The sequence below is a fragment of the Cyprinodon variegatus genome, unplaced genomic scaffold, assembly GCF_000732505.1.
Source record: "Cyprinodon variegatus isolate N-32 unplaced genomic scaffold, C_variegatus-1.0 Scaffold268, whole genome shotgun sequence".
Lineage (NCBI taxonomy): Eukaryota > Metazoa > Chordata > Actinopteri > Cyprinodontiformes > Cyprinodontidae > Cyprinodon > Cyprinodon variegatus.
The window spans coordinates 780,395-796,910 of NW_015150721.1; the positions used below are offsets into that span (position 1 = coordinate 780,395).

General features: G+C 38.1%; 1 protein-coding gene across 1 annotated transcript in view; it reads right to left on the minus strand.

The window, feature by feature from the left end:
- LOC107089850 (U2 snRNP-associated SURP motif-containing protein-like) overlaps positions 1–16,127 on the minus strand; it is a 19,103-nt gene extending 2,976 nt beyond the window's left edge. The window contains exons 1-21 of the mRNA XM_015382858.1: positions 15,981–16,127; positions 14,306–14,390; positions 14,079–14,190; positions 12,704–12,813; positions 12,528–12,595; positions 12,332–12,441; positions 11,600–11,664; positions 11,318–11,483; positions 11,037–11,236; positions 8,044–8,087; positions 4,785–4,889; positions 4,634–4,700; positions 2,302–2,468; positions 2,066–2,228; positions 1,704–1,783; positions 1,529–1,616; positions 1,315–1,446; positions 1,038–1,227; positions 890–955; positions 749–812; positions 538–670 (exon numbers count right to left, since the gene is read on the minus strand). Coding sequence (XP_015238344.1) covers positions 538–670; positions 749–812; positions 890–955; positions 1,038–1,227; positions 1,315–1,446; positions 1,529–1,616; positions 1,704–1,783; positions 2,066–2,228; positions 2,302–2,468; positions 4,634–4,700; positions 4,785–4,889; positions 8,044–8,087; positions 11,037–11,236; positions 11,318–11,483; positions 11,600–11,664; positions 12,332–12,441; positions 12,528–12,595; positions 12,704–12,813; positions 14,079–14,190; positions 14,306–14,383 — 2,208 coding nt within the window. The 5' untranslated portion in view covers positions 14,384–14,390; positions 15,981–16,127. The remainder of the gene's footprint in view (positions 1–537; positions 671–748; positions 813–889; positions 956–1,037; positions 1,228–1,314; positions 1,447–1,528; positions 1,617–1,703; positions 1,784–2,065; positions 2,229–2,301; positions 2,469–4,633; positions 4,701–4,784; positions 4,890–8,043; positions 8,088–11,036; positions 11,237–11,317; positions 11,484–11,599; positions 11,665–12,331; positions 12,442–12,527; positions 12,596–12,703; positions 12,814–14,078; positions 14,191–14,305; positions 14,391–15,980) is intronic.
- Positions 16,128–16,516: the final 389 nt, after the last annotated feature.

Consider the following 16,516-nt stretch of genomic DNA (forward strand, 5'->3'; position numbering starts at 1 on the left):
ATTTTTGGTTCACTCTCAAAAGCCTTGAACTCAAAGCCATTTCTGACATTTTGAATTGAAAAAGCTTCCTGGATGGGAAGTGAAACGTCTTCAAACTAGGAAACAAAGTACAGTGGATTGTTTTTTTTGTTTTTTGTTTTTTGGAATGACTATGACCTGGATGACTGATAATCTTCACCAGAATTGATCAATTTCTAAGAGTATTTCTTTTTTTATATAATTAACTCTGGATAAAACAATTCTTTAATTTCCAGGATTTATACAGGAGCCGATCTTTGTTCATCAATCAAAGATCGTCCAGAGTTTAAAGATGCTCCAGACCAATCTAAATAAGTCTAAATAATAAAGGATGATTTAAAATCAATGCTTGCATTCTGAGATCACAGATGAATTAGTGCTTAACTGAAGATATTTTATTCATAAAGACTTTCTCTGAGGGAAAAACTAATGTCTTGCATCAAACTTCTCAACCTTCTGTCGAGCAGTTATGGATTACGGGTGAATAATGAGTCAGTTTTCTGATGGAGCAACACTTACTTCCACCTCTCTCAGCCTTTTCCTTTTACTCTCCGACATTTGTGAGAAAACTGCCCCCTCATAGTTGGGCGACCTGCAGGAATCGGCACTGCTTTCACTCTCCGAGTCTTCATCTTCCTCCTGTGAGTTGCAGCTGAAGCCAGATAAGAGGAAATATTACAGCTTTTCTTTTCATTCAAACCATTGACTGCGAGGTGAAATCAGAGCTTACCTCACATTAACCTTGTTCTCATCAACCTGTTCCCTTAAGGTTTCCCATTTGGACTCAGTTTGGACTGATAGGAACAAACGGAACCATCAGTAGGATATTTGGGGTTAAACCAGGGACAGAATAAGCCTGATAAAGTCTCACCAGTGTCACTGATCTTCTCCCATTTAGACAAAGGCACTCTGGAGAGTGGAAGGTTACTTTCATCCACTGAGGAAACAAAAAAAACCTCAATAGGCAACAAAGAATCAGCTTTGAGACTCTCTAACTTGACTTTGAATGCTGGACTCACAGGGTACTCCATCGATGTCATCAATAGCTGCATTTAGGGGAACGCCATCTATGTCATCAACAGGGACTCCATCCAGGGGGTCCCAGCCAATGGGGCATCCGTCTATGTCGTCTATTGGAGTTTTTCCCATTGGGAGCCCGTCTATAAGCGTGCTGTCAAGCGGCGCGCCATCAATCTCACCGGATACCTCCTACATAAAGACAAACATAAAGCTCACCATGTCTGACAGGGGTAACAAAAAGAAACAGCAGCGTCTGCATCGAGGAGATAAGCTCACCTCTGCAATCTCCTCCTCTTCTTCCTCTCCTGCTTTGGTGAAGCCCAGAAAGATATTCTGAAGCTGGATTAGATAAGGTTGGGGATAAATGGCCCAGTCCTCCCAAGCTCTGAAACAATTCATGACCTTTTGCTGTGGAGACAGAGCGTTCGGATCTTTTTAAGAGTTCTCTTCCAGGTCAAAGAGTTTTATAGGAACATTTTTGAAAGCTTACCTTGAACTGTTCAGCCTGCAGCCTGGCCTGGATGTTTTTATGTGCTGCATGCAGATGCTCAAATATCTGGGGTAACTTTGCTTCAAAACTGCAGAGAGTGGGATTGTTTTAAGAATTACAGCAAGTAAAAAAGAACTGAGGTTTTAAGAAGTGAAATGAGACGACTTTTTCTTACTATTTCCGATAATATGATGCCCGGGGTACTTTGGCACACGAGTTGTGCAAGATGTCCGACACCAGGTACAATCTGGAAATCTGTGGGATTCATGACAAATGAATTCATTATTAACTCGGTTTAATGTTTATGATTCACATGGTGCTTCCAAACGTTTTCACTTCCCCCTGCAGACTTCCATGTAATTGGATTTTATAAAACAGACCAACACCAAACGCTGCAAAGTTTGCTTCCACTTCAACAACAGAAAGACATCCAGGGGGCGGCGACGGCGTGACAAGCTCACCGTTTAACGCCGGGAGTAAAAACCAGGCTTAAATGTGAGGTATACTTAGAAATGCACTGTAAGCAGGAGAACTAGCCTTCTTCTGAAGGGGAATTTGAAGCGGGCAGAAAGAGTCTGAAACTTGTCCCACAACTTCCTCTGCTGCATCTGCTCGATCTAGACAGAACAACATGGCACTGGCTATATCGTCCCTGCTGGGAGTGAGCTCCTCCAGGAGAGCCTCTAGTCTCTGTCTGTGCCTGGAAGGAGTGGGAATATTAAAACATTCAGCTCTAATAAAGTCAGGGCACTTCTAAATGAGGGTGGACTTACTCCGATCTGAGCTGGCCCTTCTTCACCTCCTCAGGCGGGGCAGCCTCCTCCACAGCTGCACGCTCTTCATAGCTCTCAGTGTAACTGTTGAGGATGGGGGGTCTCCACAACGAGCCTCCTCTGAACAACCGGAATTCTGCCGTCCTCCACTTTGTCGGGGACTCGCCCTGTGGGACGCAGAAAGACCTTTTAAATCTGCAAAGACTTTTTTGCTGCTCACAGCAGGCTGGAAAATCTTAGGATCTTACTTTATTTTATTGTAAAAAAAAAAAACAAAAAAAAAAAACATCTGCAATATTGCTTAAAGAAGAAACCATAATTTTTAAGTGTAAAGCTCACACTGGGATTTTCACACCCGGAGCGATCAATGCATATGTTTTCTCTAGAAAACATATGCATTTTCTCTAGAAGGATGCAGTCCTAGCAAGACGAAGGCCATTATTCTGTGATCACACCGAACGCACTTTGAGCAGCTAAGCAGCTTGTCCACGTTGAAGGTCTACTCTAGGCTCACATCAGCAAAGTTCTTCATTAACGGCCTGAAGCACGTTGGTGGGAACCTCTTCTCTTTGGGAGGATGAAATTGAAATAGTGACTTTGGTTTTTATACTGAGTAAAGCTAAAGAATGCCACTTTTGGGGGCCTCTGCTTTTTTTTTTTCCAAACATCTTTCTGCTCTTTCACTCATCATTTTCTTTGTTACGAGAATACATTATATTTTATTGAATGAAACTAAACCAGATACTTCAGAGGCGAGAATACTCCCCTGAGACTAGAATGACAACGTGCCACTGGCATTGGTGCCCCGCAGGACACCATTGCATAGCAGAGCCTTTCCTTGATTGCTGTGGCGCCTCAAGCAGCTAAAGTTCAGATTTCCAACTCTAGTGTCGGTTGCTTGTCGAGTGCCTCAGAGGCTCAAATGCTCATAATGCATTGCTCCAGATGCTTCAATATGTGCTGCAGGACGTTTTGATGCGGTGGGTGTGCATGTAAACTGGCTGCTCTTGCTGCTCTGAGAGAACGTAGCATAACAGTGAAATGAGAGCACCGCCACACCTGCACAGGTGGCAAAGCAATATTGAAAAATGTACATATTGTATATATTTTCACGGACCACATGTGGCTTTGATGTAGAATGAAGGAGGCAGCAGAGTCGAGCTTTTATCAATCAAAATAGAAGATAGAGAAAATACTGTTGACAAAGGAAGTAGGGAATCCTCTTAAGAGGGTTGTAGGTGGCTTTAAAAAATCTGGTTTAATTTAGCAAGGAGAGAGTGTTTGTCTTCCTCCCTTTGCTACAGAGCAGACACTCTTCCTCTTCTGCACTGGCCTCTCTACCCGATGGACTGCTCCGATCTTTCGCTTTGATTCCCTGATTTGATCCCTGCTGGACTATTTTTTTTCTGCTGGTGAACATTCTTGGTCATCCAAGTACGACGGAGTATTAGGGCCACACATGAAGAGAAAAAATATTTTTGCCATGACGAGATTAAACTCGACATGTCGACTTTAAACTCGCCATTTCGAGAATAAAGTTGATATATCGTGGCGACTTTAATCTCGACATTCCAAAGTTTGGAGAAAAGAGCAACCGCGCTCCACAGCTGCAGTCTGCGTTTTAAGAGTGAAGGTAGTCTTTGATGTGCTGCAACTATATAATCATCACAGGAAGCGGTGGCCTACCAATAATAACGTAACATCTTTCCCTATGCTTACCCAGGCTCGCAGTTCTGAATTTGAGAACATGTCAGTCATTTCAACTTTATTCTCGAAATCGCGAGTTTAAAGTCGACATGTCGAGTTTAATCTCTTGATGGCAAAAATATTTTTTCTCTTCATGTGTGGCCCTAATACTCCGTCGTATCCAAGTCATAATTATTCAAAAAAAAGTCAAAAAAAAACAACAAAAAACAATCCACTGGACTTGGTTTCCTAGTTTCAAGAAGTTTTACTTCCCATCCAGGAAGGTTTTTCAATTTAAATTGTCTGAATTAGCGTTGAGTTCCAATCTTTATAGAGTAGCCCAACAAAGCCTTGTTTTGGCTTAGAAAACATGCAAATTGAACCAGAAGAACAGGTCCGCCCCTTAGGAATGGGGAGTACTGGTCTATGCTTCTGAAAAGGGGAGTTGTTAGGATCATTTTTTGCCTGGCTAACCAGGCGAGATGTCTTGGTCCCCTACATGGCGATGAGGATTATGAAAAGTTTGTTTTTTGGTTGTGAGCGCTCCATTAAGACAACATAACTGCCGTCCTTTTATATTTTCAGGTCGACTTTTTTTTTAGTCGCTGCTCTTTGTAGATCTGGCCTTTAAGTGACACAAACTTACCTGGAGGATAGAGAACAGCTTCCAGCGATAATACACGTGATCTTGGCTTTTGTTGTCAAAAAGAAACCTGAAAAAAAAGTATAAACAATAAATCACAAATTAACTTTCTGGGTTTTATTTTATTTTGTGTGATTGTCTGCAGAGTAGCTACCTGTAATCTGGGTTGTTCTTTTCTTTATTCATTATCATTGCTTCAAACAGAGGGCCTTCACGCACCACAAACTCTATCATCCTGTGAATAAGGAATAACAGATTCCTGTGGGAGAAAAGCGGCATGTTAACTTGGTGTAAACACCCGTCACTGAGTCAGCAGAATAAAGACACCTCTCTACTGAAATACAGTGTGATAAAATGCTGCCTTGCTTGTTTTTTCCATGTATGTTTCAGAGACTTTCAATAACTCTTCTCCATTTCAAACATGTAAACAATATAAATCAATAACAGGTTAAATATGCAGCACCCTGTATGCTCAATGAAACCACTGGTACAGATGGGTTAAAATCTTTAGATCAATTCATCTTTTATTGCAGTAGCATATTCCAAAATAAGTTTAAATCTAACCGTTAAACTCTTCACTTTGTTTAGCAGGGATCAAATATTCCTGGTAATTTGATGTTTTCATAAAACCCCTGAATCCTGAATTATTGCCACTCATGACAACATCAATAAAATAAAAGCAACTAAGAAGATTATAAATAAGTAGGTAAAAACTTCCTGTTTCAAAGTAGATGAACATTATGCAACATAGGGGTGAGATTCTTCCATATTCAGTGGGAAAAACTAGAGAACTTGTTGAACAGATGAGCCTCATCTTCATCAGCAAATGTTAACAAGCACAGAGCAAATCAACTGAATCTATCGGCTGTCAGAGCATGAAATGTGTTTTAGGAAGAAGCAAGTTTCCATTAAAAATACTGACCAAAAGGCATCAACAGTGATGGTGGATGTAGTGAAGCTCTAAGTATGAACTCTGACGTTTTCCTGCTTATCAGCCCACATTAAGGGCAAAGTCAGTTCAGTGACCTGCAGTCGCATTTCCAGTTCAGTTATATGATTTCATTGAATTGTGTCTGCAAAGTGCCTTGAAGAATCCTAGATAAATAAACTGAAGTAATAATCACAGATTCACTGTATAAAAAAGCTTGTAAAAATCTATGGCATGTTTTAATGTTGTTTAAATCAAGCTTATTTGGATAATTATTTGCTCTGCAATAATCACTGAAGTCCAGCTGCAAGGCAGATTGTCCTCTTTCGATAATGGACAGCTGGGAATGGAATAAACTGTTTTCCATCCTCTAACTGCTCAGGGTAGCTCGTGTTTGAGCTGCCGAGTTCCCATTGATAATGTTTAGCCGTTTTCTCCGATGATTTTCCTTTAAAATCCCTTTGACTGTCAACGCATTAGCATTTCAAAATCTGATGCTAGTCAGAGAAGAGGAAGATGCAGCCCAGAAGGAAAGTAATAATTCACTTAGGGACAAATGCTTTTTCATGAAAATACACGAAAAGCTCCTCATACTCTCTGCTGGTCACAGAGAAGGCTTAATAACAGGACTGTTAAAACGAATGATACTCAGAAAAGTATGGCTATTCAAATAATTCGGTACTAATTTGGTATACTGATACTGAAGATAATGTTTTTGACATTGTTAATTTTAGATTAATAGATTTACATCAGAAGAATAATACCTCAACCATAAAATATTATCACATAAATTTACTTATTATTTATTGACCTTGCATTTATTCACACACTTACACATTTAACTAGAATCTGTGATTCTTTTGAGAGAAATGTCAATATTCAAAAGGCGAAAAAAAAGGGAGTTTTTCCTCCACTGTCGCTACAAGCATGCTTAGTGTGATGGATTGCCTTCGAGTCAATAAGTCGATGCAATCAACTGTTTTTTCTTGGATAGAAAACTTTGAAGATAGAAAACTTTGAATCAATAGCCATACTTTTCTGAGTATCATTCGTTTTAACAGTCCTGTTATTAAGCTTTTTTTAGATAGAAAACTTTGAATCAATTTTGCTGATTTTTCTCTAAACTGCCTTGAGATGACGTGTTGTGAATTGGCGCTATATAAATAAAGTGAATTGAATTGCATTTGTTATATCCTCACAATTTAGAAAAATTTAATTTTCTAATCGCAGAGGGAATCAATTTTAGTCACATTACATCTAAAAAGAGTAAGACACTAAATGTTTCACTTCAGCCCTTTAGGTGGCAGTAATGCACTTAAAAGTGGGTTTGCTGGTTACGGTTAAGTCCTGCAACAGTGAACTCTTTGACAAGTAAACTTTTGTGGTCATGAAATAATTGAAAGCCATTGAGTAAAACTTCCACAGGGTTTTTGCTTTGTACAAAGAAAAAAATGCAATAAATTTGCAATTATGATATTGGTTGAAAAAAATCATTCAGACTTGCGTATTTATAATGCTCTGGCATCGTTTATCCACCTATTGGTTTGGAAATGCAGTAGGACAGGCATGACACCAAGAACATTAGGAAATACAAAAGTTTCCGTAATAAAGATCCATTTAAGAATAACTTGAATGGGTCTTTCAGTGTAAATGGGCTAAAACACGCAACAGGAGCGACACAGAAATACAAAATCAGACACAAAAAAAACATCCCAATAAATGGGCTCCGTTTCATCGACTTCCCTCCCTACTGTTTGTGAGTATACTACTGCAATAAAATGTGAATTTTTTTCTAAGCTTGATTAGGAGTGCAAGCTATTATCAGGACCGTTAACAAATTTAAAACTTAGAGAGCCTTTAAAATAAGCAGATTACAGAGGGTGGCTGTATTAGGACATTTCAATCAAATAGCTTTGAATCAACAGTTTGTACTAAAGGAGAGTTCTACAACTAACAAATATGAAATCATCAATGCAGACATTCCAAGTGTAAAATATCCTCAACAGCTCCTGCAGATTGCTGCTTGGAACCTTTTGGAGCTCAATCATTAAGCCAACTTTAACCATCTTAACACTGATATACCTTCTGATGACTGACTCCAATGCAGCCTGCAGCTCGTGGTAGAAGCTGCTTTGATTTACAGAACTGCTCCTCAATCCTGACTGGGGTTTAATATTGGATCTATCTGCCTTCCAGCTGTATCGGTCTGCAGTGTCTCAGCCAACCCATGTGGACCCCAGGACTCAAAGACGTTGATAGATATGATCAGATCATGCATTTATTCCCAAAAAGCTACATATTTGTGAGAAACCTGACAACAGGTGCCATTTCATCATGTTTATTAGCTTCCACTTTTCACCTCTTATGCATGTAAGGTGCAATAAAAGCTGATGGTTCCTAAGGAATGTGCATGGCACCTCAGCTTCTGTCCTATGACACTAATGCTATGACAGCTGGTCAGTCGTAGAAAGAAGAGTGTGTGTACCTTTCGGTTGGGATAACCACTTTGACTACGGCATCGGACAGAGTCTGTTTGTGAAGTCAAACCAAATAGTGAAAATATTACAAAGTGAGCACTTGTACAGATGAAACACTGCAGGATACATACAGCATAGAAAACGACGGAGGCATTCATGATCAGACAACTGTAGGGGAATGAGGGAGGGCAAAACTTTAGCATGTAGGGAAAAAATAAACCTCAATGGGAGCTAAGCTCATTTTAAATCTATGGACCAAAATTCTCAATTACTCATATAGATCTATAGAAGGTAAAAGAAATGCTCAAAAATATGGTCCTGCTTCCTGTAACATCTCAGAGCAGGAGCAAAGAACAGGTAATTAAAATTTTTTTCTATAATTCATGATGATTCACTTTAATTAAATGATCAAACACTTTAAAAAAGTAAACTAAAAGTAGGACGATTGTTTTGTTATCATTGTATTTGTATGTAGATAAAATATTCTGCAAATGAAATGAGATTTTTGCAATTAAAATAATAAACAAACATCTCCATTATCTTATTTAAAGTGCAATTTATATGATTGTATCATTATGGGGGGAAATGCTCATTCCACTGGCAGATAATGTTACCTACCAGGTCAGATGAAGGGCAGATACACTTTTTCATTTTTAGATTAATCTTCACGATTCAAAAGGCCAAATGATGTACCTTCATTCATGCATTCATTATGCCTACATAGCCATGCTAAAGTAATCATATCCCTTAAACCTTTAGACATTTAGTCAACCACACACTACTGTTTTGTAATGATCTTTACAAAAAAAAAAACATAGAAACTAAACATTTAACAACTGAATGACGTAAAGTCGGTGTTGGGCATTTACTGCATTTGCAATATAATTGCATTTTGGTCACTTTACATTTAAAAAGAGAAATACACTAAATTTCTCACTCCTGCCCTTTAGGTGGCAATAATACGCTTAGAGTAGGTTTGCCGCCACAAAAAAGGGAAGAGAGTTAGATCTAGATACATGCATGTAAGTAGAGGGAAGGACTTTTTCGTCCAGAGGTTACAGTAAAATCCTGCAATAATGGACATCCATCTGCTAATGGTTAGTGCAAAGGAAAATCTAAATAAAATTGCGATAATGTTTGAAAATATTATTATTATTTTGGCAAAAATGTTAAGCTCTGGTGCGCAGCTTGTTTTTTTCTAGTTAGCTGCCTTTATAAATCCCAGAAGTCACTTAAGAGCCAAATATTAGAGATGTACCGATTTCTTCACTTCTGATATGATTCCGAATCCGATACTCAAATTTAGCTATCAGCAGATATTTCTTTTCAAATACTAAAGCTCAGTTCGCTTCAACGTCCTTATCACTACTGTAAAATACAAATAAGTATATGTATGAATGAGAGAAACTAATACATCAGACGGACAATATTTTTGGCTGATATCTTTTTTTTTATTTTTATGGATTGGCATCAGCCGATACATGGATTAATTATTCATTACGAATTTAATTCAGCAGCCATGGCCTAATATCAGAATAAGTGTATTCATTGCTGTTCCCTCCAATTGTCTAACACGGCAGTAGCCAGACTGATACGTGCAGAACTGAGTTGAGTTCTACGTTATCAATCTGGGATGGCTGCTGTTCAGTCTGTCCGTGAAAAGGATGGATGTTTAGTACAATACTTAGAGCTGATTGGGTGACCCGCCAGCTAGTACCTGACTTTCATAATACACTTTCAGCCAATTGCATTAGCGAATCGTGCAGCAAATACACTGTTTTCACAACTAGCGGAGTAAGCTGATAAATAAAACATTTTCCAAATCCTGTTGGAGTAAAAGCACAGACATCTTTCCCAACTACAAATGCTCAAAGTGCTTCTCTTTGCTCCTATTTTAAACAAGAAATTGTTGCTATTTTAGCTAAAACTGAGTCCATTTCGGTATCGAAATGCGAGTCCTCCAGCGTAACAATGTTTGCCCCGGCAAGGCCCTTCTGACTGTCATCATTCCTACATGTCCCGCCCCAAAAAACACTGCTGGCATGTCATTGGTCCTACTGGCTGTTTCTTACGAGACAGACGTATTAGCGGGAGTCTTTGAAGACTGAAAACTCAGATCTCGCGACAACCCAGCTTGAAGTGCAAGGTTACCAATTGCCACTTATTTTTAAAATATTTTTATTTATAAAAAATGCTCATTTGATGTTTATAATAAGTTTTTCATATAAATGGAGGAAGGAAAAGAAATATCAGCCCCCCCAAAAAAAGCCAGAACATATTGGGGATTATTTTGACTGAAGGTCAATCTCTAGTATGAATATAAACATTTATATCACAAAAGGAAGCTGGAGATTACTAAAGGTAACACTGGGTGTTAATATTATTGATTCGTCTATTTATTTATCTATGAAGATGTAATTTTTGGAAAATGTGGATTTTTTTCCCACCAACTATGTGGGAATGTTCGTCTACTTAAACTGAGCGTGCAGGAAACTTGAGTATTATTTAGAAAAGATGCCAAGAGGCCACCTGTAACTCTGGAGGAGCTGTAAACATCTGCAGCCCATGAGAGAAAGGATAGCTACTGTTGTGTTATTTTAGAAAGATTGTAAGAAAACTGAAAGCATGAATACAATGTTACCAAGGTGAAACGTGGTACAAAGACGCTGGTCAGAGCGAACAGAAAGAAATAGCTTAATGAAGGAAAAATGATGGAAGAAAACTGGATTATTTCTGCAAAAACTCAGGATAAGATCCAGGATGATGACAACACACACATGAAAAAAACTTTCATTGAAGTGTTTGGACAGAAATCCCCATGAAATATACCTGGTTCCACCTGAAAAATATGTTTGTGTAGCGATTTGTAACTAAATGTGAAAAGGTTTAAGGGGTATGATGCTTTTCTTAGGCACAGGACAGATGACCAAACCTGATGTATTACATTAGCTTGATCAACAGATGTTCAGTGTGACACGATAACCCGACGAGGGGGCTTTACCTTGTCCAGCTCTGCTTTGGACGTGCCCAGCGGCTTTGTGAAGTCGTTGCGCAAGCGGTCCCTCGGTTGAGCGTTGAAAGGGAGACCAGATGGGGGAGGAGGAGTTACTCTCACCCCAGCTGGAGTGTAGAGAGGCTGAGGCGGGATGCGGGCTGGTTTGCCCCATCCTAGCTTCATTTCAAAGCCCATAATCACTTTACCTGTGATAGCAAACAAATTCCTGCTGTCAGGGGTAACAAAAAGAAAACCAGATTAGGATCACGTTAGAAGCTCCAACTCACCATCAAGAGCAGCCATGGCTCTCTCTGCATCTTTCCGAGTCATGAAAGCCACGAAAGCTCTGTTTGAAGTCCTGCAGCGCTCCTCGTCCGTTCGGGGCCACATGATCTTCACACTGGCCAAGGGCCCATATTTACAAAACTCTCTGCATAGTAGCTCCTCATTCATCTGTTAAAGAACATATAAAAATAAAATAAGAGGTGATGTGTAGATCTAAAAAAAAAAAAAAAAAAAAAAAAAAAAAAAAAAAAAATCACTCCAGTAAACTGAGAGTACTCCGTTACCTTTGGGCTAATGCAGTTAATATAGAGGTTAGTGGTGACCGGGGTGGACAGGTCGTCGTAGAGCACTGCAGAATGGAGCGGAACAGAGGTTATTATTAACAAGGTTTCAACACCTTCCTCGTGTTACTAGATCAGACATTTTTAAAACTCAACTTGCGATTGTTTTCAGACCTCAAAGGTATTTAAAACATAAGTTCATCAAGACTTCAGGAAGGATATTTCTACAGTAGGACATGCAGAGGGGGTTTGCAGAAAAAGGGAAGGCATGAAAGGAAGAAAGGGAAAGAAAGATAAAAAAAAGACAATGAAACAGAAAGAACCTGTTAGAAAAATAAAAACAAGCAAGGATGGAAAGACAGAAGAACACTAGCTAGAAGGGAACAAGACAAAGAAATAAAGAAATCAAGGTAGAAGTAAAGGTAGGTCAACAGAAAGTGAAGAACAAAAGACAGAAGCAAGGAATTAAGAAATAACATGAGGGGAACAAGAGGAAGAACACAATGAAATATGCCAGGAAGGAAGAAAAAGAACAAAAAGAGGGAAAGAGGAAAGGACAAAAGGAAAGAAGGACAAAAAATGTGACTGCACAAGGAAGGAAGGAAGGAAGGAAGGAAGGAAGAGACAGAAAAAAACAGTAACAACAACTAAAAAATAAGTTTATTTATTTTAACACTTGATCGGACCTGAAAACTAAAATCTGCTGGCACCCTGACGTTAATAACAGAAACTTACTTGAGCGTCCCGGTACTGGAACATCCAGATCTGCATACCCTCCCCCTTCTCGTCCAACCTCAGGGTCATTTTTCTTCCTTTTATGTCTTTCTTCACGTTCCTCCTGTATTCTGTTTTGTTACACAGCAGATTAAGATTATGTGGCTCCAGTTATTACACTCAGGCATAATGTTGTAAAAAGATTTGACTGGCTTACAGCTTAAGTTCCTCTTTAAACAGTTCAAGATTGCTCTTCTTCTTTTCTTCTGTCTTTCTTTTGAAAGCCTGTTCGTCAAACAGGTGGAGAAAACAGCCTTTAGTTAACCTACTGGAACACCTTCATAAATAAGCTGAAACTACAATCCTGAAAAGGTGTAAAGATTACAAACTTACAGCCTTTTTGCTTTCCAAAGACGAAGATAGTGAGGCGTGTTGAGAACTAGGGACAAACTTTGCGGTGGGTCGATACAGCTTATTTTTCTTTATCTCTGCTTCTTCCTCCTCTGCAGAAAGTAGACCCCAACAATCACTAGCTTTTAATACTCAAAAACAATTAGGTTTCAAATGACATCAACGTGACACTGTGGGTTGGAAAAGTAGTTTAAGTAAATTTTACATAATTTGTCACATTAAAACCATAAAATTCAAGTCTTAACTGGATTCTGATCTGAACTTTGACTAGGCCATTATAACACCCTGTTTTCCCTGTAGGTAAAACTGTAGGTTTTATCTCCTCATCTCTCCTCAGTATTAAGAGATTTGCTGCCTCTATAATGTTTGCATTATTTGCGTTCAGTTTTAGTCTCATGCCCTTCTTTCAGATATTTGTGCTGCCTCCAATACGGCTGCCGGCAAACAGGACTTCTTATGGTGCGTTTTCCAATAAATGTGTTTTAAGCGTCAGGCCGTCTGGTTTATGTGCAAAGCCTACGGCTTTGAGGAGCATGAAGAGACCGGCCGGCACAGGGAGCAGCTAGTGTTACTGCTTTCCTGAGTTCAGAGCGTCAGATGCTGGAGTTGGGACTCAAAGCGGTGCTGGGGGGGATGCATGTTGCAAAGAGTCAGGGTATCGGCATTATTCTACTGTAATTTTTAGTTTTAGCGCAACCAGCTTTGCGGGGATCGCAGGAAGGATAATTTGATAAAAGCACAATCCACTTTCTCATTTAGAATAGAAGGAAAAAATACCAAAACAAAAATGTTTATTTTGTCTGAATCAAAAAGCATTTTGCATAAAGACAGATTATTTTCAAAGAAATAAATTCTGCCATGAATTTGTTTATTTAGCTCCATTTAGGAAAAAAATATTCTCACACATTCTGAGGAAAGTTAGGTGGGCTTTAGAAAAAGGAGGCTGTAGTAATTGTTCTTATTTTTATAGATTTATTTTTTTATATTTGAACTTTCATTAGGAATTTTAACAAAGAATGATAAGGGTAAACATGCCTATTTTTTGTGAAATATATCTTTTGCGACTTAAGGACTGCAGATAAACACTGCTACAAATTGGTGAAAAGCTGCATTTCACTTTGGGTGGATGGTCCCATACATTTCAGCTCTTTAATAAATGATCTTTAAATCTAGACTTCATCACTTTTAAGATATTAGACCAAGAAAATTGATATTTCAGACAGTGAAGCCTAACTCTTGCTCTAAAGTTCATTATTTACAGTAAAATCCATTGTGTTTGATACCAGACAGAGAAAACCAGAAAAAGATCTGAAGCCTCGGTTCAGATGTCCAGCATCACTGAGCTGTTGATACTTGCCTTTAGTTGCATTTACAATTCCCCCACGTACAAAAGTCTTTACTTTGCTTTTTTCACTGGTTTCAAAAGATGCTACAAATTCTTCAAAAACCTCAGCAGCTTTCTCTTCCTCCTGGAAGAGGAAACGGAAAGATAAAAACACAAAACGTAAGGGAGAGAAAAGCTCACAGGTTATCATTTACTCTGTCACAGAGTACTGTACGTGAAAAACTACTAGGCACCCAAACCTTTTTCTTTAGCTCTACTTTTTCTTTCTTTGTTATGGGTTTGATGGAGGCAGCTGGTTTTCTCTTTCTGTCTGCCATTTTCAATCTGTAAAGGACATAGATAAACAGAGCTGAGATAATTAGCTAACATAAATTGAGTGGAACAACACTGATGAACTATACCTTGCAGAAAATATATCAAATGGACTAAACAGAGGTTTAAAAGCATAAAACCTTTTCTTAAATCGGAATTTGTTAAATATATGTATGCTTTATACTCGACTACAAGAGTATACTAGTATACTAGAGCCCTTTAAGTACAACCACAGCTGCCACAAAGTGCTATACATATCAAGTTCCAAAAGTTGGAACTCTAACTTTAATCTCTGAATTCAGATTTTGTTCTCAGAATTCTGACTTTAATCTCAAAATTCAGACTTTTTTTCTCAGAATTCTGATTTTAATCTCAGAATTTTGACTTTAATCTCAGAATTCTGACTTTTTTCCCCATATTAAACTGAAATAAAATTTTAAAATCAGTTAACTTTTTTATTTTTTCAGTAGCCGTAATCCACTTCCATACAGACAGCCTCAGTTTAGTTTTACTAACGATATCTGGACACTCAACAAGGACCATGTTATGATTCCAACTTAACAAAAGGGATGCAATATTACAACCGTTAAACAAAACAGCAGAAATAAAACATTAAGCATATGTGACCAATAAATGATAAGAAAAAGACAATAAAAAGGGAATTTTAGCATCTTTACACAAAGGTAAAATGATCCAGAACTCTGGGTAAGATGCTCAAAACCCCTTGGTATTTTTACTCGTTAAGAATAGAAGGATATTAGGTTTAAGAGATGTGCCCTACTAGCTTACAATTTACAACATACCTAATTTTAATAATTGTTTATTGTGATGAAAATAAACGTTTAATGAAAAAATATCAGATTTCATTTAAGTTTATCTCTTGCTGCTCAAGGTAAAAAACAAACAAAAAAAAAACATGAAGCACCTCTATTTATATGCACCAATAACCATATTCAGGGTGTGAATAAAGTAGATTCCTCTTTAGCTCGTGACCTCTAGGAAGTCCTACAGCAATAATTATACAGTTAATTAGATGTATGCCGTGAAAACCTCACTTTTCTAACTCTAAAATGTATTAAGACCGAAAAACCGTTAAATGCTAACCGCCAACATCCAGTCAACAAATTCAAAGAGAGCTTATAAAAGCTTGATATTGAGCTTAATAAAGCTGTGTTTAAAATCAGTGGTTTATTAATATTGTCATTTGATATATTTACAGCAAATTAAAATGATTTAGTTATCATTTGTAGTAACATAAAGTTTGAATCGGCCTGGTCTGCATTGAGGCTAACATTTCTCCAAGCTAATGTTTAGCTTAGCCGCCAGTTGTTAGACCCTGCAGGGATATTGTGCTAATATTAGCTTAAACAAGACTTATGTTGCAAAATACGGCAACAAGTCGTTGAATTAATACCTCGGTTCCCTTAACAAGTGCATGTATGTAGTGGTCTGATCAGTTTCATCTTCTCAAAGGGGGTGTGCTACAGAAACAAACACATCCCTGCTTGCTAGCTAACGCATTACCGTCCCTCCCCTGCTGTAAGGCTACAGTAGCGATACAAGGAAAACAATCACCCGCTCTGCATGCACACTGCATCATACCTCAGCCAAAAAACTCTCTGAGTCTTATGCTAATGTTCCACCATGTTGGGTTTGGCCATATGTTTGTTTCTATCGCTGTCAAAGCCAGCTACTAAAATGCAATAAGATGCCCGACTGGAGGTCTTCACTGAGGATAGGACGCCTGCTCAGTCAACGTCATTTATAACGAGTCTGATTACGCACGACTTTTAATATTTCTATACCTTTTATATTCAGAAAGCTACAATTTTTTTTTTACAGAATTTTCTCTTGTGATCACTTTTTGTTAAAGGGAATTCTTAAATGTATACCAATTGTTTCAAATGTATAGTTAACTGTTTTATGGAGCAAGAAAGTTTGTTATTTAAATAACCCCACAAGTTATTCTGTTGAAATGCTCTCGTTTGTATTTTTTAGCCGAACAGCGCTGTGGAATAAAATAGGCATTTTGCTCTTATATATTAAAACAATCTTTAAAAACTATTTAAAAATCTCATATTTACGGAAGAGTATTAGAACCAATAAAAAAAAAAAGTTAAAGTCAAAATTCTAAGATT